This window comes from Pteropus alecto, unplaced genomic scaffold (genome assembly GCF_000325575.1).
Source record: "Pteropus alecto unplaced genomic scaffold, ASM32557v1 scaffold86, whole genome shotgun sequence".
NCBI classification, from domain to species: Eukaryota; Metazoa; Chordata; class Mammalia; order Chiroptera; family Pteropodidae; genus Pteropus; species Pteropus alecto.
This window is the reverse complement of record NW_006442109.1, coordinates 27,879,256-27,901,869: the sequence shown is the minus strand read 5'-3', so window position 1 is coordinate 27,901,869 and position 22,614 is coordinate 27,879,256. Positions and strand designations below refer to the sequence as shown.

Below are 22,614 nucleotides of genomic sequence, written 5' to 3'. Positions count from 1 at the left end.
CACCAGCCCTGGGTTCCCTCCGCGGTCCGCACTGGTAAAGCTATCCTCTTCCTTCTTGACCCCTGGCGGTTCCTCCCTCCCTTCCTTCCCTCCCGCTGCCGCCGTCGCTTCTGGCACCACTGCTCCCGGAGGAGCCTTCCGGCTGGGTGATGGGGTCTCGGGCCTCCACGTTACTGCGGGATGAAGAGCTCGAAGAGATCAAGAAGGAGACTGGCTGTGAGTTCGGGTCGGGGGTAGTAACGCGGTCGAGCGCCTCCGGCTGGCTTCAAAACGAGGGCGGCGGTCACTAAGATGTGTAGCTGGGGTTGCGGTCCTGGGCAGCCTCCAGCGCTGGGGCTTCGGGGCCAAGGGCTGGAGGACCTGTTCCAGCTAAAGCTACCTGGACAGGGGTTCTCACTCTTTATAGGGCTGTCCTTCGCCTCAAAAGCGGGAGTCGCGACCACCCTAAAGCAGACACTGCTTTCTCTTCTTCCTGCTCATGAAAGCCCCTCAACCGATCTTTTTTCTTTTATCTTTACTCTCATCAACCTCAAATTCAGGAACTCTGGATGGACCCTATAGAAAACATAATCCATTATTGTGACATTTCTGGGCAAAGACTTAAAAACATTGACATCTGTGGGAAATCACAAATTCTTGCCACAATTGGAAAAACAAACACAGAAAGTAAACTTGTGTAGTAAAACTTTGGAAGACGTGACCTGGTAACAGGAGACCTTTAAAGAATCAGGGGTCTGCGAGTAAAAGACTTATGAACTTGTGAAAAAGCAGATACCTTAACCACCCGTTTTTACTTACACTGAGGATGCTTGCTGTTCTAATTTCACATATATTGATTTCTACTGTGCTGGTGTACTTTATGCAGTCGTTATGGAAATTGGATGCGCTCCAGCGATCTCAGTGTGAATTTGTACTAGGAACTGATTCTTTTCCTCATTAACCTGAACCAAGGGGCAACAGGGCTTTGGGAATCCAGAAGCTCTGTAAAACAGCATAAGATACATTTATATAGCCCTTGATAATGCGTACAATATTTTCTCTTCTTGGTAATTCAACTCTTGTATTTTACATGAGTTACGTAAGCATCTGAGATTTTTTTTTTTCATGATACCTATCTTTGATTATTAGGTGACCAGTAAGTAACTCGGTGGCCTATATGCAGATAATATTGAAAGATGCTGGGAGAACTACAGAATTACTCAGGCAGTGGTGGCTTGAGATAAATTAAATGCTGTCCTGTGCTTTCTGACAAATTCAACTTTCTAGAACGTTCTAGTTGGAAGGGATGTTATCTGGCTCCAGTCTTTGTCAGAGTGATTTACTGCTTTCAACATACCCTAACATATGGCCATTAAGCCTCTCCATAAAGACCTTTAATGGTAATGAGATCAACACCTACCAACACAGTCTCTTTCATGATTTTAAATGAATGAGTTAGCAGTTTATAATGTGCAGTATTTGGCCATTTGACCTTATGGTCTATTTATGACATTTTAACTCCAAGAGCAGAAATATAGGCAGTTTGGATTTAGTAAGCATTTTACTACATTTTGTGGCCATGACTCCTGGCCACACTTGTAAATATAAGAACTACGTTAGGTCTAAGGTGACACCAGAGTTAAAGCATTTGTGCCTAAAATTAAAAGTCACATTAATGATGAAGTGTAAACCATAGTGAGGTTGGGAAAAAGCTATATTTGTTTCAAGATGAAGGGACCAGTAATCTCATTCTGATTTATTTACATTTGACCAAGTAAAAAAGGACTGGATTGCTATAGGACTCTGGGTTATTTTACTGTGTAACTTGTGGACACATAGAATTAAGTATTGCTCAAGAGTTGTTTTCCTAGTTCTCCCAAATGAATCAAGCCTGAGGGAGATTCTTAACCATAACCAGTGCAAATGTATGTGTACTGAGCCAGAAAACCTAATGAAACAAGTGCTTATTGAATTTTTGCAATGTCTGTGTTCACTACTATGCTGATACTCAAAGCGGATGGTGACAAAAGACATCCACAACTCGGTCATGGAGATAATCCCAGAAGAGTTAGGATTAGCATCACAACATAAGGTAACTGAAATTGTGTTGCACCCCACCTGCAGAACTCAGAGAAGACAGAGGCCTTGTGGGGCTGGTCTTGTGGAGGACAGGCTTGATACAAGCATGAACAGATTAGAATTGCATAAATTAGGATATTATGGGTAGTTTATAGGAGCATTACCCCCTAGCCTGGTACGCAGTCATTCCTCCACCCTGGGAGTTGAGCCATCAGTTTATCCCATCAGTAGAATTGATTTTTACTTTATTTTTTTAATAATGTTTTTATTTTTCAATTACAGTTGACATACATTATCATATTAGTTTTTGTTGTACATCATAGTGATTAGACGTTTATAAAACTCACAAGTTATCGCGATGATAAGTCTAGTACCCATCTGACACCATACATAGTTATTACAATATTATTGCAGAGTTGATTTTTAAAGCAGTAATTTTAGCATGATGCAAAAGGTTTAGAAGAATAAAAACATACCTGAGGGTGGGGTAGAGAGATGGAATTTGTCCTATTTTCATCTGCTGCTTTTTTCCATTAAGAGTTTGGGGAACTATCAATCAGAAACTTCAAATTAAGAGCAAGTATAATAGTTCACTACTCCCTTTGCCAGTAAGAAAGTGTAGCATAATTGAGGAAGACTGACTTTACATTCAATATGAAAGCTTTGCATTGCAATTGATGATTATATTTATACATTCTTCACAAGTCTAAACTGATTGGAATTTATGCATCACTAGTTTAGCTGGTATTTGAAATTTAATCTCTAAATGATTCTAGGAAAGTAATTCTAGGTAATAATTACTTGTAAGTCTCAATTTCATCATCTATAAATGGGAATAATAGTACCTACTTTATAAGATTCTTACGGGGATTAAATGAGATAAATTATGTAAACTATTTAGAATAATGCCTGGTATATAACATGCCAGGTAAGTGTTAACACTTATTATTTTGAACCATAGATAACAATCATCCTAATGGGAAAATACCATTTGCATGTGCTAGTTATAAAAACTGTCTAGGGCTATGTAATTAGGGATGTGACAGCATATTATTTACCTTTTCAGGGGGCATTTGATTAGGAATTGAGTACAAATGTTATTTTCCCAATTCTAAGTAAATAGAACTTTTAAATGTGTAGAAATCCTGTTGTTTCTTTTTGTGTTGGCATAATACATTTGCTATATTGTCTTTGTTCTGTTACCTGCTTTTACACTTTAGCATTTCTATAAATTAAAGCTCATTTGAATAAAAGTTGACATTGGAGGAAGGTCACTGGTGTCTTGAGAGTTTCTGTAATCTCTACCCTTAGTTCACTTAACTGTAGTAATTACCTTTGAATTATTTAAATCCTTTTTAAAAGAAAATAGCCACTTAATCTTTGAGGAACAATTTATACCAACTGAGTAATAATGAATCCAGATATCTTTATGTTTTGTCTCTAGCTTCTGGTATGTGTCATTTGATATGGGGGAGGGTGTTGAATAGATTTAGGAAGCAAGTTGTACAGGCTGGTGAGATTTTGTTTGATGGATGTAGTGATGATAGAACTAATATGGGTTTCTCTATAATTGTGACAAAAACACAAGCCTGGCAAAAGCAATTAATTGCTCGAGAATAATCTCCTGGGCTAGAATGTAAGTGCAAGTTCAACTTGAGGCTGCTAATACCTCTAAATGCCATACCGTAGTCCCTAAAAGTTCCTCTGGCTCCTATTGAAATAGAAATGCACATATAACTAACACTTTTAGCTGGTTTGGAGTAAGTGTTTTTGTAAAGCTCTATACTTTTTCCCCAACTTATGCTGAAAAATTTCAAATATACAGAAAAGTTAAAATAGTATAATGAACATTTATATACCTTCCTCCTTAATTCAACAGTTGTTAATAGTTTGCTATATTTGCTTGATCTATTTATATTTTTTGATGTACCAGTTGAAAATTGCAGGTATGAAAACTCTTCATCCCTAAATACTTCTGCATATATATGTTGAAAATAGAGATTTTTTTTCCTATATAACCACATCTAAGAAAGCTGACAATAATTTTATTATGCTATCTACCATTCAGTCTATAGTTTGTTTGTTTTTTTAATTCTTTAAGTCTCTTTTAATCTAAAAGTTCTCTTGAAGTCCTCTTGTCAAGGGGAACACGGGAAATGTTGGAATGTGGTGTGTTCAGGAGAAATGGTTAGGGGTGCAGGCTTCAAGATCTTAATCTTTTATCTAGAACTGTTACTGAATTCAAGGGGTTCATTTGCCTGTGTGCATCAAAGGCCAATGAGACACAGACATGAACTTTCTTTGCAGCAAACATGGTAAAGGTTTATTTAAGGAAATGACTCCAAGCCTGGAGACACAGGTGAGCTAGAGCTCAAAGACCTGGCTCCCCTACGGCCTCTAGGGGATAGGTTATATAGGGGAAGATTCATTAGTCATGGTGCTAAGGGAGTTGGGGTTGTGGGCTTTACTGATGGGTCAGGGCTAAGGTAGGAGGTAGTTGATAATTACATCATCAAGGTGGGTCTGTCTGGTTTCAAGGGGATGTGGCCGATAGGGGGGTCATTCCACCTTTATGGCTCCAGCTGAAACACAACTGAGGTCAAGATGTTATCTTTAGTTAGACTGAAACTGTTTCTGTCAGTAGGGCTGTTTGATGTTGACCAGAATCCGATGTCCTAAGGGCTTAACAATTAAGGGAGTGGTCATGCAGTATGTGCAAAGGTGGAAGGATAAGGAAAGAAAAGCAAGTGAGTCATGGTGCTGTAAGACTTGACAAGGCCAGTTTGAATCTAGGAGAAAGAAAAGAGAAAGTTTAAAGAAGTGAAATTTTTGCACGGTTACAGTAGCTTTTGTTTGCTCTTGCATGCTTTGCCTAGGTTATCAGTCTTCTGCATTAAGATTTAGGAGAAAGGCAAGACTAAAATAACTTTTTTCTTCCTCCCTCTTCATTTTTATTTTTCCCTCTGCCATTACTCCTTAGTGCTTAGCACTTTTGTGAAATGCCTTTCTCTGGGCCTGAGGCAGTGATGATAGAAAGATGATTCAAAGATAGATTTGTAGTCAGGGTCTTCTAAGTAATCTTTGAGCAATAAAATAATTATTTGCCCATCAGTAGAGAAAAATACAGCTAGATTCTAGACATGTTCATGTGCACAGCCTTTTCAGAGAGCAATTGTCAACTTTTGAGACTTTCTTTGAATTGTGCAGGTTTGGGGCACCTGTCCTGCTAGCCTTGTGCCTTCTGGTGAGAATACTGGAAATTTGTCCTGCCTTTCTTTGTGGCAGTTCCAATACATTTCTGCTCCTTGAAGTTGCTCCAAGCTCTGTGCCTTGAAGTTGTTTTATATTCTTGGTTATGGTGGATTTAACACCTAAATTAAAGCTTTAAATCTTTTTTTCTTTCTCCCTCGCCCCCCTCCCCTCTTTCCTCCTCTTCTTTGTTAACAATATCATAACATTAGTTCTAAAAATTTAGGAGATATATTGAGATGTGATTGTATTGATTTGTGTAAAGTTGATATTTGATCGTACATTTCTTCACTAATTTCCATATTGCCCAGTTCACCCATGGGGTGTAGTGTTTTACCAGAACTAAGAGAATTTTAAAAAATCATAAGAGGTTTCAGTGCCCAGTTTTTTTCAGATGATGATCTAGATTAGAAAGCTGTCTGATGCCTCATTTATTAGTTGAAAGGGTTAGACTAGATGACAACATTCTTTGCAATTTTAAAATTGCATAAATCGCTGTACATACTTATAGATACACATATGGAATTTCTAGAAGGATTCACAAGACACTGGTAATAGTATTTGCCTCTGGCAAGGGAGACTAGGAAACTAAGTTGTTAGGGAAATTTCTCAATTTGAATGTTTTCCTTGGTAAAGAAAAGTAATCTGAAACATAATATTCTACTAAAACTGATACAATAGACTCACTCATATTATGTGGTTATTAAAAAGGACTCCAAAGCAATATAGAAAAATTATGAATTAATAAATGAAAAGTAAGCGATTATAACTATATAAAGTATACAAGTGATATTGGATGGTATGTGAAGAAATGAAAACAGTGGTGAGATTGTGAACAAATTTTTTTTTTTCAAAAAAAATCTTTTGAGAATTTAGTCATTCATTAACTGACTTATTTTTGTTAAACTAAAAGGAACATGAATTCTAGAGCAGCCCTTGAGGCCTGAGGCCAACACCAGAGTAAACTGGTCATGTTCCTGAAGAAAATGGCTGCGGCTGACAGAGTCCAGAGAAAGGTGGAGATTAATTAGTGCAGCAGTAAACATACCTTCAGGCTCACGATGTAAGGATGATGATGATAATAGCTAACCTGGAGTGCTTACCATGTGCCAGACACTTTGCCAGGCACTTTGGTCTTATGGCCTCAGTTCACTCCATAGACCTGTTCACTCACCCCTCATTGGTAAGCAGTGGTGCCATAAATGGAATCAGTCTATGTACCTGATGCTCACAACACTACTTTGTACACTGAGCTATTCACACCTGCCTGGCTGGCAGAAAGCTCCACAATGCTTCCTCAGTGCCTGGACCCCTGCTGGCTCTTCCCTGGCTGGAAATGATTTGGCCTCCTCTGCTTTTGCTCTCTTTGGATAGCTAGTACAGAACAGAGCCCAGCTTCGGATAAAACCTGACGCCAAAGTATTCACAGCCACACCTAGTGTGTCTTCTCAGCCTAGCTCTGGGCCACTTGCTTCCTGCTTCTGCTTCTCCTGCTGTGCCCCTGTTTACTTTGTCCCATTGTTCCTAAAACTACAAGTAGATTTTTTTTTCGTGAGCTGGGGGAGGAGGATAACTATTATAACTCCTTCAGCCACCCTTTTAAACCCCAGTACAGCCTGAGACAAAAGTCCACGCTTGCCACACCCTTTTTGGCCATTGTCTTTTCTCCTATGATAACTCTTTTTTCCCCTTGTACCGCCAATCTGCCAGGAGACTATTTCCCAGAATTCCTTTTTTGCATTGTTCAAAGTTTTATTGTTATTACCTCATTTTAATTGCCAGCTCCTGCCTGAGTTGATCTAAAAGGAAGAGCACAATAGCTTTCTTGTAGCTGTTGTCTGATAACGTAACAGTTTTACAGATTGCCTAATTTACTTTCTTGGACCCCATTCCTTTACTGAGAACTTAGTGGAATTCATGCAGTCATAGCTGACTCAAAGCTGTGGTGATCTTTTACTGAGAGAAAGGTCAATACTGAGGGAAAAGATCAAGCCACTAATGCAGGAGTAAACCAGATTTTAAAAATAGTATCTATTTGATGTGCCCCGATCTTAAATTCAGTACAAGTTACCTACCCAGCAGTGCCAGTCTAAAACATCAAAATGATTAATAAGTATGTGTTTTTAATCAAAGCATGAATTTTTATAGCTCCTAAGTCAAGGCACTGAAAGATGAAAGTTTCACAATTTTTTTTTAAACTAGAATTGCCTTTGGGTTGTTAAATCTTAACCACCTAACATTTAACACATAGTCTTAAGCAAGCCTATATATCCTTCATTCCTGAGAGTCAATTTTGATTGCTCTTGATTTAGTTTATTTTCTAATTTCTTTCATTCTTTAGCTTTTAAGTTTTCTGCTTTGACATTCTAGAGATGAGTTAGAGTTGAGACATCTTTCCATTTTGTTCACTTTGAAGCATTCAGTGGTGGGCTCAGATCAGAAGGACAGCTGGCTCCTGAAGGGCCACAGGGGTTCAGTTTGAGTGAAGGGCGACTTCTCCAATTGGGACTAATTTTGTGTTCTTTAGTTTCCCACAGTCAGATCACCCGCCTCTACAGCCGGTTCACTAGCCTGGACAAAGGAGAGAACGGGACTCTCAGGTAGGCAGTTCCTTTCTTTATTTCCTGGCAACGACTGAATAGCTGCCTTTATCCGAAGGGCAGGCATGGTAGGCATCCAGCCTGTGGAGAGCAGGGACCATTTTTTTTCACTGGTCTTTGAGTTTCATTGACCCAGAAGAGAGTTAAATAAGCAGAACAACGACATTACATTTATCACTAGGTGTTTGCTGCTTTACTCCAATTCCCTTTAGTTTGGGTGGCCATTATTCTGGTACCAAGAAAGTACTTTTGAGAATTTCAGCTCTCTCTGCTTGATTTTCCCCACAGCCCTTTCCCAAACGTATTAGCTTTTAGGAAGTTGACCCATAGCCATCCAAGGTGTCAGGTTGTTTTGTCCTCTCTCTTCTCATTTTCCAAAACAGCCATTAACCCTAGGGTACATCACTTTATATGTACTAATGTTAGATAAGATATTCAGTATTTTAGTCCAGAACAGTGGTTCTCAACTAAGGGCTATTTTGCCCCTGGGTAGCAAAATGTATGGAGACATTTTCAATTGTCATGACTGGGGAATGCTACTCTTGTCTACAGGCCAGGAATGATGCTAAACATCCTACAATGCACAGGACATCATCTCACAACAAGAATTATTCTGCCTTGAATGTCAAAAGTGCCACCGGTCTAGAGTCAGCATATGATTTTATAGTAATGTAATGCTATATCATTTTATATTTATAATTGTCTTATCATGGTTAAATTAAATACTTCCTTAACATCACCTTACAACTTGACTCTTAGCAACAGCTTTTATTATTGTCATTCGTTAGATTTGATTGACTGGTATAGAATGAAGCTGCTTGCCTTTCTGGTGGCAGGCAGGAAACAGTTTAGGACTTTATTTGGAAGGCTTCTAGTACAATTATGGGATGTAGCATAAAGGAGGAAGGAATATAGTTGTTAAGTTTTTGTACATAATTCTAAGGCAGAAGAGCTAAAGAATGCTGGTAAATCTGTAGGGGCATGTTTGCTCAAGGCAAAATCTGTAGTCACTGGAAGCTGGATTGACCAAAACCATACTGCACAGCCATTAAAGTCAATGACTGTGGAATACCTACCATGTACAAAGACCACGCTATGTGCTTTTTATTATTTTTTTAATTGAAGTAAACCTAAAATTTACCATTTTAAAGTATACAATACAGTGGCATTAAGTATATTCACAACATTATGTAACCATAACCACTGTCTAGTTCCAGAACATTTTCATCACAGATGGAAACCCCTTACCCATTAAGCAGTCACTTCCTATTTTTCCTTAGTGATTGTCCCTGGCTAACCTACTTTCTTTCTCTCTCTGGAGATTTCATATGAATGGAATCATACAGTATGTGGCCTTTTGTGACTGGCTTCTTTTATTTAACATGATGTTTTCAAGGTTCTTTCATGTTATACCATGTATCAGTATTTCATTCCTTTTTATGGCGGAATAATATTCTATTGTATGTATATACCAAATTTTGTTTATCCATTCATTGGTTGGTGGACATTTGGGTTGTTTACACCTTTAGGCTATTAAGTATAGTGCTACTATGAACATTTTTGTGTAGACAATTCTCTTGGGCATATATCTAGGAGTAGAATTTGGGTCTGTGATAATTTTATGCTTAATTAACCAAGGAACCACCAAACTTTTCCGAAGCAGCTGTACCATTTTACATTCGTATCAGCAGTGTATGAGAGTTCAAACTTCTCCATATCCTCACTAACACTTATTATCTGTCTTTTGATTTTAAGCATCCTAGTGGGTGTGAGTGGTATATCTCATTGTGGTTTAGATTTGCATTTCTCTAGTAGCTAATGATGTTGAGCATGCGCTGGTTGATCATTTGTATATCTTTGGAGAAATGTCTATTCACATCCTTTGCCTGTTTTTTTAATTGGATTATTTGTCTTTTTGTTGTTGAGTTGCAAGAGTTCTTTTTATAATCTAAATATTAGACCCTTTTCAGATATAGGATTTGCAAATATTCTGTAAATTCTTTTCACTCTAAATTGTTTTTTTAAAATACAAAAGTTTTAGATTTTGATGAACTCCAATTATCTGATTTTTCTTTGGGTACATATGATTTTGGTGTCACATCTAAGAAACCATTGCTAATCCAAGGTCATGAAGATTTACTCCTATATTTTCTTCTAAGAATTTTATAGTTTTAGCTCTTATATTTCAGTCTTTGATTCATTTTTGAGTTATTTTATGTATGTATATACAAAATACGTATTTTTGTATACATATGCAAAATACATATAATATATGTGGTAGGAGATAATAGTCAAACTTATTTTTTTGCATGTGGGTATCCGTTTCCAGCACCATTTGTTAGACTATGTAAATTTACAGTTGAAAAATAAACTAGACTAGAAATCTCTACTTTTTTTTCTTTCGGCTCCAATATTTGAATAATTTACTTGAGTTTGGAATTACATCTTCATAAATTCAGATTTAATCACTAAGTAAGGATATAGATTCGAATTAGTTGTAAGTCCTTTTTTTCTTTGTAGAAAGTGCATGATTTGTAAATGTGTATGTTTTAATCACTTTCACTATTTGCTGGAAAACAGTAGAAAAGCTTTTGTAAAAGGAAACGTTTCTCCTTAGAAAGGGGTGAAAACTTTCCAGAAGTCAGCTAGTGTTACTTTTCCTTAATATCTAGGTAAGATTTGCTCAGCCCCTAAAACACCATTTCACACTGTGGAAAGCCAATGAATTAACTCACTATTTGGTAGATTTTATTAAGTGCCTGTGATGTATTGAGCACTGTTCCCAAGTGTACATTTTTGCTGACATTTCAGAGGATTTTAGGGAATGAGAGGAAGTAAATGTGTATGTGCCCACCATCCCTCAATCAAAAGTCAGAAACAGCCTTGCAAATAAGCTAGTCTGGCCCTAGAACACTCAAAACAACCAGCAAAGGACGATTTAGCACTTATTGACACTGTATATGAAGAGAATTCTGTTATCAAAAAAACAAAATTATTTTGTCAATTTAATTTAAAGTATTAAATGCTTTTTGTAATAGAAATTATTTCAATGTTAATAAATACAATTATATTATAAATATAAGTAATAAATGACATCTCTATGATATAGTTCTTAAATATGGAAAACTTTTCTTAATATACTCATTCCCATGAGTATATTCTTTTAACAAATTTTGATGTTCTCATTATGTAAAAGTCATCTAAGCATTGATCCTGGGTACTTGAAATATAAGCAGTTAGTTGTGAGGCCACATCTCTGAGTAAGAGAAGGGTCTCGCACAGTGAAGATCAGTGTAGAGGGCTGGTCTCTCAACCTCTGGTTTGCCAGAGCGTCCCTGTGCCCGTGAATGTCTGGAAAACCACTCTTCAGTGGGAACTTCTTGGCCACAAAGACTTGCCTGCTACCAGTAATGTCTTTTCTTTAAAAATCTTTGAGGACGATTTTCCTAGGTATATTATGAGGTAGATTATACTATTGGTATGCTTTTTTTATGAGTACACACAAATCTACATTTTGAATAATCTTACACTTGGGGTGTAGGCTGCTTGGAGTATTTTTTTTATTAGATTTGTGTTGGTAGACAAGTTTGAGAAACTAAGTTTAGAGAAATTGCCCGTACAACCTTCATTCTACTATAAAACAACTAATAATAATAAACTATATATTGTTTAATAGTTTACAAACTATTTTTTATACTCTTTTATTTTAATTTTTATACTTTGAACAGTCTTCCCCTTGATCTTAATAGAACAGCAATGTATCTATACGATCTAAATTTTAAGAGAGTTTAAAGGTGTCAAAGGACTGCATTTAGGTTCTTGTTGACACTGAAAGTCCTAGACTAGATCCCTTATTCAAGCTAGGTTGTGCACTTGCCACTTAATACTAGACCTGGTATTTAAACCATGCCTTTTCTCAGCTAAAATTGCTTAAATGTCTTAGATACTAAACTGAGATATGTGGCCATGCAATTCAGATCAGCCTTAATCTTCATTTAAAGGAGAGTAGTTATTATTTCTTAACCTCTGTCAAACAAGAGAAGCTACATTTTGATGATAATGTGGACTTTGTATTATAGCACAAAGTATTTAATAAGAGCTTATAGAACATGTTTGTTAAATTAAATAATCAGGACCTCAGTAATTTCCTTTATCTTTTATCATCTTAAGCGATGCAGTTAAAATTATTACCCTAAGGGATCGAAGATTAGAATCCAGTTACTGTTCCAGAGCTTTGTGCTTAATCTCCTAGGTTAGTTTCTACCTGTGTCACCACCAGATGCGGTGGAGATGAACTGTTTGAATTAATTAAGCACTGTGTAAATGTTAAACCACAAGAAAAACTAGTGTTGAAGTCTCCTGGGTAAGTAGGAACATTAGCATTTAGTACAAAGAGGGTAGAGGAGTAAGTTTTACCTCTTGTTAGTAATGATCTTAAAGGCAAGAATCAGATTTATTCAAGGTTATATTCTTTCACATACTTTATAACAATTTACCAATTGTTAACATTTTGCCACATACTTCAGTATGTATTTCCTATATAGAACATTCTCATCAAAACCAAGAAATTTATAGAGTTTTGATACAGTACTATTACAAAATATTCCATATTCCAAATGTTCCATCTTCATTTTTACCTATTGGCTCAGTAATATCCTTCATAGTAATTTTTCTCCTACTCTGCGATCATGCATTGAATTTAGTCATATGTCTCTTTAGTCCCCTTTGATCTGGAACAATCTTCTGCCTATCTTTGTCTTTTATTTTACTGGTATTTTTGAAGAGTACAGCACAGTTAGTTATGTTGCAGACAGCTTTATATTCTTGGCACAGAATATCAACCAAGAAGTTTTTTAAAAAACACTGAACATTTTTGGGGAGAAAACCTTTCTTTCAAAATGTTTAATATGGGAAAGAAATGTGGTTTTAGGAGAAAAGAACATGTGCTTTGACTTACAGACTTAGATTTAAATCACAATTCTGCCACTTCCTAGTTTGTAGCACTGGGTAGGTTTATCTCATTGACTCTCAGTTTCCTCAGATCTAAAAGCGTATAGATAAAATGTTGGCATGAAGAAATGAGATAATGTATATAAACAGAGTTAGAGCAGCACATGATGTGTATACAGTGAATGGTAACTAATAATACTCACTTCAGCATAACTTCCAAGTTGTGAGAAGATGACTGTTCTTGTCATGTTCGAGGGTTCTATACTTATCTAGCTCTAGTCTGGAAAAGGCAATGGAGGAAAAAGCCAGAATCAGAGCAAGGAAGCGTGGAACTCAATTGCCACGTTTTATTCTTTCTTCGTCCTAAGTATTGCCTAAGAAGAGTTCCTCGGATTTCATAGGTGCTGTAGATCTTCCTACCAAGGGTACAGAGGCCTCTCTGAATTTTTGCTCCCATATTCAAGCTCTGTAGTGTTTGATACTCTGCATATGCTGTTCATTCTCCAAATTTAATAACTAAGTACAAAGTAGTAATGCTCAAGGAATCATTTACAGGGACAACTGAGTATTTGCTCGTCAGTGGTTTATTGATGTAACCAGTGTGCCAAATTCACTGGAATATGGCATAGTCAAATCTGGCTTCTTCCACTCCTGAGTTGGTGCAAGAAGCACTTGGCAGCTATCAAAGTGCTATTCTATGCAGTTATTTAATTTAATTTGCCACAGAAGTAAATTCCAGGAGGTAATACCCTTGCAACTTTGTACTCTTGCATGACTGAAGGAGTTCATGCTAAGGGCCAATGCTCTCTAACTCAAGGTGATTCTCATGGCAGCCGGGAAGATTTCCAGCGGATTCCAGAACTTGCTATCAACCCATTGGGGGATCGGATCATCAATGCCTTCTTTCCAGAGGGGTGAGTCCCTACCGTTGGGCTTCCTTTCTGAGGCTAATCAGGAATAATGATATGGGTTGGGTCATCTCAGACCACAACACTCCTGATTATATTGGGCATACCTAACTTGGTCGTATGTAGAATATCTCTTCTTTTCTACTCTCCTCCCCTTTTTTAAACTTCAAATAGGTATATGAGCCCATCTTCAAAATTCTGTCTTTAAGCTCTTTATCTTTGATATAAAACTAAACTCTGTAATTTTATTTAGAAATAATTTCAAATTTGCAGAAAAGTTGCAGAAATTGAAAATAGTACAAGGAACACCTGTATATATTTTACCCAGACGCAGCCGTTGTTATATTAACATTTTGCCTCATTTGTGTGTGCTCTTGTCTCAGTCCTAGTCAGTAAAATATAATTGAGCCACCTACATAATTATAAATTTTCTAGTAGCTACATAAAAAAGTAAAAATGAACAAGTTAAATTAATAGTGGTAATATATATTTTATTTAACCCAATATATCTAAAATATTGTCATTCAATATTTAATCAATATTTTTAAATTAATATATTTACATTCTTTTTATATTAAGTTTTTTAAATCCAGCGTGTAATTTATAAGTACAGTACCTATCAAGTGCTATAATAATGCAAAATATGTATTTTATTTTTTTCCAGCTGTATTGAAACATGATTAACATAGAACATTATGTGAGTTAAGGTGTACAACATAGTGATTTTATATATGTATGTATTGCAAAATGATTACCACAATAAGGCTAATTAACATGTCTATCACCTCACACATTTACTTTTTGTATTATGGTGAGAACTTTTATAATGTACTCTCTTAGCAGCTTTCAAATATACAATGCAGTGTTGTTAACCATAGTGCTGTGCATTACTTTGCCAGAACTTACTCATCTTATAGTGGAAGTTTGTACCCTTTGACCACCTTCACCTATTATTATTTTAGTCTAATATATTATTCATATTCCAACTTAATCAGTTCATCCAGTAATATCCTTTATATCACCTTTCCTCCCTGTAATGCAGGATCCAGTCTGGGTCCTTTGTCATGTCTCTTTAGCCTTCTTTAATCGGGACCATTTACACAACCTTTATTTTTCTTTTAATTGACTGAGGATACAGTTCTCTCCCACAACACACACACTTTCTCAAATAGATTTAAGTTTGTCTAATGTATGACTAGGCTTTTGATATGCTTCACTACCTAATACACTCCATTCAAAGTACTGAGTAAATATTTATTGATTTGATTAGGTACTTTTTCATGAATAAAACTTATCATATAATCTTGTTTTAAATCATCTCTTTAACGGTCTCTTCCTGGTTCCTTGTGACTTCTCTGTATGAACCAGAGGACTTAAAAAAGTTATATGCTTACCAGTTCTTAATAATGAGGCTAAATGTCAATGAGGACACTATCAGATAAAATGCCTGGAGAAGAAATTTTAGAACTCTGAATTGAGACCAAATGAGTTTGAGAAATTGAATCCTCAGTAAATCTGCGTGACGGAGAAACAGTAGCAGCTAGTTGGTGTGAAGACAGGAATCATATCAGACTGAGACCTGTTCTTTTTAGATTCATGTTGACCATGTATAATCTCCTGCCCTTCCTTATTTTCCCCTATTTCTGTCCCTGAACTGCCCTTTTTGTTTCAGGTGTGATTTTTGTGCTGAATTCTTCCATTTTTTCTGCTTCCTCTTTTAGCCCATGCAGAGCATTGAACCTTCTCCAGAGATAACATTTACAGATATCTTTTGTATTCAAAACTTTTGCAATGAAAAGTAAACCCAGTAGAGTCATTTTGCCAATTTGTTTTTCAGAGTTCCACAGTTATCACTGATTATTTGAAGAAGCAGCTTATGAAAAGTTGTTTTATAAGGCCAAACCACCTTTGTTTTGACTACAGTATTATTGCCTGCCATCCTACCCAGGGATTGGCTGCTAAGGACAATGGGCAGGTGTACATGAAGAAGCTGAAGCCCACACTGGGCTACACTGCTAATCTCTCAGCAAGCTGTTCCTGTGTTTCTTGCTCTGTCTAATCAGATACAGATTTTGGCTTCCGGGTTATTTTCTTCTCTAATCTTATGTAGATGGATTTTTTTTTTTAAGATAAGATTTGAAAGTGGAATGTTGGTATGTAGTTATCTTTTACTCAGAGACATTATGCCAGTAATATATGTACTCATAAACCTGTTTGACCTGGCATATGACTCATATCTTATTCTACATTACTTGATTCCTCAGATCTTACTCACATTTTTTACAAGATACCGCTCCATTTTGCTATAGCTGCCTTGAAGAGCTAAAGGTCATTCTTTTGAGTATAATGGGCTCCCGTCTCTGTGTGTCTACCTGGCACTTAAGAGACCCAACATACTGTATGGGTTCAGTGGGGCACATAGACTGGGAGTTATTTTTAGATAGCCACAGGAACCAAGCAACCTGTTCTTTCCATGACTGCTTTAGATAAAGGAATCTGTCACATGGGACTTTCTTTTTTGATATTAAAGAACATTCCTCATTCAAGTTTTTAAAATATTTTTTTGTAGAATTATTGATTAGCCTATGCTCAATAAAAAGATTTTCTTTAAACTTTAAGTACCAAAAACCTTTATACACAAAGAGGTCTTTCAAAACATTATGATCATGAAAAATGGGGGTAACATCTATCCAATTATGAGGGAATAATAGAATCATGATACGACTACACAATTATGCTGATATTTAAAATGTTTGGAGATTTGCTTAAAAGTTGATTGGAGATATGCTTAAAAGTTTTAAAAATCAAGATATAGCAAAACTTTGTGTGCAATATGTTCACAATTACCCAAAAAACATAGAAAAATTACTGGAAGAAAATATATTAGTGATGATTGTCACTGATAGGTAGAACTAGGAATGGTTTTTTTCTTTCCACTTTTTTTCCCAAATTACCAGAAATGTATTTATTGCTTTTATAACTAAGTAAACTTTATTTTAAAAACAGCTTGTCCATATTAAGATTAATATTTTAACCTTAAAATATTACTAGGTATATGTGACTGCAGGAGAGACATGGGAGGTGGTTGGGGAATCACTGAGTTGAATGACTACCTTACTGTTTGCGGCAGAATCTGAAGCAATGAGTTTAAGTCCTGCTTGCCTGGTTGAGTAGCCCTGAAGCTACCCAAAATCCTCTTTGAGAAAAGATACACAAGTAAATTCAATAGGTGACTGATGCTCGTTAATCATTTATAAAGTGGAAATAATAATGCCTATTTCACAAGGTTGGGGTGAGGCTTAAGTGAAGATATTTTTATGAGCCCTAAAGTACTATGCTTATGGAAAGAGACCTCGTTAAATGGACTTTCAGGCTACTTTAGCTAAAGCTATTTCCAATATGTTAAATTCATAAGAAGTAATCACCCTGATTGACATGGTGTTCTGTTTGTTAATATTTCCCAATCAGAGAGGACCAGGTAAACTTCCGTGGATTCATGAGAACTCTGGCTCATTTTCGGCCCATTGAGGATAATGAAAAGAGTAAAGATGTGAATGGACCAGAACCACTCAACAGTCGAAGCAACAAACTACACTGTAAGGAGATCAAGTCTTCCGGTTTAAAATATTTGCTTTTTATTTCTTACACATCATTTATTTACTCATTCATTTATTGAACAAGCATTTACAAGAGCATAGTGGTTAAGAGCTCAGACACTGGAGCTAAACTGGCTGGGTTTGAATTCCAACTCTGCCACTTTTTGACCATATGACTTTGAGCAAGTTATTTAAAATCTTTGGGCCTCAGTTTTCTTTTTTATAAAATGGAATATTGAGGGGTTTCCCAAAGGGATGTTGTGAGGATTAAATGAATTAATATATGTCAAGTACTTTAAACAATGCTTGGAAATAAGAGTTAGCTATTAATATTATCCTTATAATTCATAGAATGCCTGCTGTGTGTCAAGCATTGTTGTAAGTGCTACGGTGATAACAGTGGAAAAGACCCAGCCCCACATGTAAAAAATAATGGCAAGATCCTTAGCCCATTTTAGAATTTGTTAGATACTGAATGTGACTTAAATAGGAGTGGACAGCTGGGTTAGTACAAGATATAATTTTTGATCCCATGCCTCTTGTCTCCTTTCTTGGGGTGTTTGTTAGATTTCCCTCTGCCCTTGTTGTTTCATATATGATATTACCCAACCTCTTACAACACTTCTCCAAGAAAGTGAAATTTAATTTCTCTTCATTCAATACAAGTCAACACTGGAATTGAAATTATATTGAATTGACTGAGCCCAAGCCGCTCTTGCAAAGGTACACAGTGGTATACAGAGAGGTCTAAATAAAGAAAAAGGAAAGGCTTTTTAGTATTAACACAAATATAAGTTATAGACTATAATGGCAAATTTACATATATTTGAAAAATCGTACATAAGACTTGAACTTTTTTTTTTTAGTTTCAAGTATATAGTACATTGGTTAGACATCTATATAGTTCATAAAACAGTCCCCCCATTCACATCCTCCTTCCCCTGACCCTCCACCTAGCCAGCATATTAATGCTAACTGCCTTCCCTATGCCTGTGACCATCCATCAGCTACTAATTTGTACTTCTTTAGCCCTTCACCCCATTCTCCCAGTCTGCCAAACCCCCACTCCCCTCTGTCCAACACCAAATTGTCCACTATATTGGTGAGTCTGTTTTTGATTAGTTTGTTCTTTTTATTCCTTAGATTCCGAATATAAGTGAAATCATATAGTGTTTATTTTTCTCTGTCTGACTTAAATACCTTCTAGGTCCATCAAAGCAATATCTTTTTCCATCCCTTTTTCATATGTAGGGGTCTTGTTTTCTTATCCTTTCAGCCACTCTATCTTTTGGTTAGAGCACTTAATTCTTTTCCATTTAAGGTACTTATTGATAGGAATATAGTTGTTACCATTCTTTATTCCTATTTCTGATACACGTTTTTTCTTCTTAAAGAAGTCCCTCGAACATTTCCTGTAATACTGGCTTGGTGGTGATAAATTCCTTTAGCTTATTTTTGTCTGGGAAGCTCTTTATCTGTCCTTCAACTCTAAATGACAACTTTGCTGGATAAATTATTCTTGGTTGTAGATCCTGGGTTTTCATCCTGTCGAATATATTTTACCAAGCCCTTCTGTTCTGCATAGTTTCTTTTGAGAAATCAGCTGCCAGTCTTATGGGTGCTCCCTTATATGTAATTATTTGTTTTTCTCTTGCTGCTTTTAATATTCTTTCTTTGTATTTAACCTTTGGCATTTTACTTATGATGGGTCTTGGTGCGGGCCTCTTTGGATCTCTGATTTTTAGAATTCTCTGAGCTTCCTGGGGTTTTATGGCCATTTCTTTCACCAGGTTAGGGAAGTTTTCCAGCATTAACTCTTCAAACAGCTGTTCAACATCTTGATTTTCTTCAGTTACGCCGATCAGATGGATATTTGGACCCTTAATAGTGTCCCATATCCTCCTTAAATTATTTTTATAGTCTTGGCATCTTTTTTCTTGCCATTCTGATTGAGTGTCCTGATTGGCTTTCCTGTCCTCTAGATAGAGCATTTGATCCTCTTCTTTATTCACTTTTTTATTCCATTTTAATGTACTTCTCATTTCAGATAATGTGTTCTTCATTTCAGACTGGTTCCCATTTAAATTTCCATTTCCATTTTTGTTTTTTATGTCTTTGTTGCGGTTCTCACTGAATATATCTACACTTCCCAAAAGTTCACTGAGCATCTTTATAACTAGTGTTTTGACTTCTGCATCTGTTAGATTACTGGACTCCATTATATCTAGATCTCTGTTCTCTTCTCTTGTATGATTTCTGCTTCTTTGTCTTCTCATTTTGGCTCCCTTTCTGTGTCTGTTTCTATGTCCTAAGCAAAGCTCTTAAGTCTCCCGGCCTCATTAGTGTGGATTTGTGAAGTAGGTGTCCAGTGGCACAGTCTTGAGAGGGGTTTAGCTGCAGGCCAAACTTAGCCCAAGCCTCTACCCCTCCGGGGCGACCTGTTAAGATTCAGCAAGCAATCCACAGATGCTGTGCTTATAGTTGCCTCAAAAGGCCACACCAGAAACCGAGGCCAGCTGCCTCCAGTGTGAGTCTAGGCGCTGCTCAGCAAGAAGTACCTAACTCGCTGAGGATATACCTGTATGTGGCTTTGGAAGAGCTGGGAGTTGGGGGAGGCGGGGTTTCAGGGAATCTTCTAGGCAGAGCGACTTCTGTTATCCAATTTGATGATGTCACAGCTATGGTGGGCACTGTGTCCGTGTACTGGGAGGGGTAAGGGCTCAATGGGGAACAATGGATACTGCCAGCACTTCTGTACAGAAGGAGTCTTACATCGGTCCTCACTCTGACAATGTCTCCCTGTAAGTCCCTGGTGCCCCCTGCACGCAGCTGAATCGGCACTGGTGCTCAGAGCAAGCAGGTCCGTCGAAAATCAGCACACAGACACGGCCCCTTTAAGAGGCTTCTGCCACTGCTGCTACCACAGCCTCTGTCTCACTCAGCCACTGGAAATTGGGCAGCCCCGCGTCCTTGCCCCATCCTACCTCTGCCATTGTAGGGTGATTTCCTGGACTTCTCCCTAGTTGTATGGCTTATTCATCTATATCCCAGGTAATTTTTCCTTACTGCTCCTCCTTATTACTATAACAACTTTAATTTGGTCACCAGAAGGATGAACAAAGTCTCTATCATCTATGCTGTTTTTTTTTCTCTCAAGACTTAAACTTTTGTTTTGTGGCCCTTGGGCCATATTCCCAGTCTCCCTGTCTACTCGTATGAGTTCATACAAAGGGTATGAGTGTACTCCTCTGTTGATACTTCAGGAAGAGAATTTAAGAGGCACTGAAATAAGTATTGTTAATAGGATAGGGAAGATTTTTGAACCAAAATAATAAAATACTCTTCTTTATTACAAGATCATATACCTCAATGAAGAAGTAGAACACTTAAATACAAACAAAACAATACAGAAGAAAATAGAACTCTAATTAATTATTTTCAGATTTATTGGATACTTTATTAGTGAATTCCAGTTTCTTTCAAGACTAAATACTGTTTGAGACAAAGCCATGTGCCTTTCATTTTAAGAGTTTTAGCATATATTTAGTACGTTTGTCTGATTCTGACATTAATAGAGTAGAAGTTTTTTTATTCAGTGTTGTCAGATAAAGAATTGAAAAATTGAAAAAGTCAGCTATAGCATAGAATCATAGAAAAGAATATATGGTTTAACATTTTATTTTACCCTAAAATATTTAGAAGTACATTCACTGGCTAATATTTTGATATAGGACCAAGAGTTGTTTTAGTATAGGTCTGCTGTTAGGAGTTATATGACTTCTTTTGTAGAGCACATCTATAATGTATAGTCTAAGGTTTCTAGTTGCAGAATCTTTTACGTGGAAAGAGAGCTTAAAGATACTTGTAAAGCATTCTGAGAATAGAATCTTTCTAAATATTTACATTTTTTTTCTCAATCTTTTTTAAAAAATATATTCTTTTTATTAGTTTCAAGTATACAGTATATTGGTTAGACATTTAATAGTTTATAAAATGATGTCCTTAATTGCTCCTTCTCTCCTCTGGTTTTCCACTTAGCCAATATATTAATGCTAACTGCATTCCCTATGCCGTGCTCCCCATCTCTGTGACCATCTATCAACTACTAATTTGTACTTCTTTAACCTTTCACCCCATTCTCCCAGCCCCACAATTTCCTCAATCGTTTATAGTTGCCCTGCCGTATTTACCTTTGCAGCAGTTTTTTTTCAGTGACTTAATTTTGAGTCATTTAGAAGTAGTCAATCTAATTTTCTTAGAAACAATAACTTTCCATATATATGTTTTATTTTTTATTAAGTTATATAGTTTTATTAAAAGTACAGATAGTACAAACAGTTTTAGGACTGTTGATACACCAGACTCTTGGTAAACATCCAACTCAACAGGTGAAGTGGACACTCTTGTAGCATCTCAGCTACAAGTATACAGTATGCTGCCACATCAGCTGAAACAATTTGCAGAGGGCAGGGAGAATCTGTGAGTCCAATGAGTTGATTAGGGAGAAGACAGTTAAGAGACCGTCTATGCTCTATGAAACAAACTTGCTTGTTTTTCTAATCCAGGATTAGAGGAGACTTTAAAGGTCATTAAGTCTAACACAAACCTATTACCTGAATTCTCTGTACAGCATGGGCTCTACTTTTCCCAAATCATGAGTTCCCTTGGCAGTGTGGTGAATCCTATTGACCCCATCTCAGAATGTTTTTGAATGGGTAAAATAAAATACACAGGATTATAAAGGAAACTAATTATATTGAAATACAATTGAAATATTAAAACAACATTGTGTTACAGTAACAAATATGCTTCTTTATTATACATTAAGTAACAGGATGTAAAGTTGGAGCACTGTGGCTTTGGAACAGCTCTGTGTCTGGAATGTAGTAGTGGTTACACAAAGCTACATAGGCGATAAAATTGCATAGAACTACACACACACATATGGTGAAATCTGAATATTCTGTGTGGATTGTACCACTGTCAGTTTCCTGGTGTTGACGGTGTATTACATTTATGCTACCACCAAGGGAAGCTGGGTGAAAGGGAAATGAGACCTTCCTGTGTATATATTTTGCAATGAATTTCTAATTACTCCACAATAAAAACTAAAACAAAACAACCAACATCACATCGGAAAATAATCAAGAAACTCATTCATGTGCTACTCTTACATATTTCTTTCATGGCATTAGTTGATGTAAATGAAGACATTTAATAAGATCTTCCCTGATGTTCTATTGTATACAATGG

At 36.5% G+C, this 22,614-nt stretch overlaps 1 protein-coding gene across 1 annotated transcript in view; it reads left to right on the top strand.

The window, feature by feature from the left end:
* Positions 1-5: 5 nt before the first annotated feature.
* CHP1 (calcineurin like EF-hand protein 1) overlaps positions 6-22,614 on the top strand; it is a 36,001-nt gene continuing 13,392 nt past the window's right edge. Inside the window, exons 1-4 of the mRNA XM_006920474.3 lie at positions 6-216; positions 7,835-7,907; positions 13,691-13,771; positions 17,234-17,361. Of these exons, the coding sequence (XP_006920536.1) occupies positions 150-216; positions 7,835-7,907; positions 13,691-13,771; positions 17,234-17,361 (349 nt within the window). The 5' untranslated portion in view covers positions 6-149. The remainder of the gene's footprint in view (positions 217-7,834; positions 7,908-13,690; positions 13,772-17,233; positions 17,362-22,614) is intronic.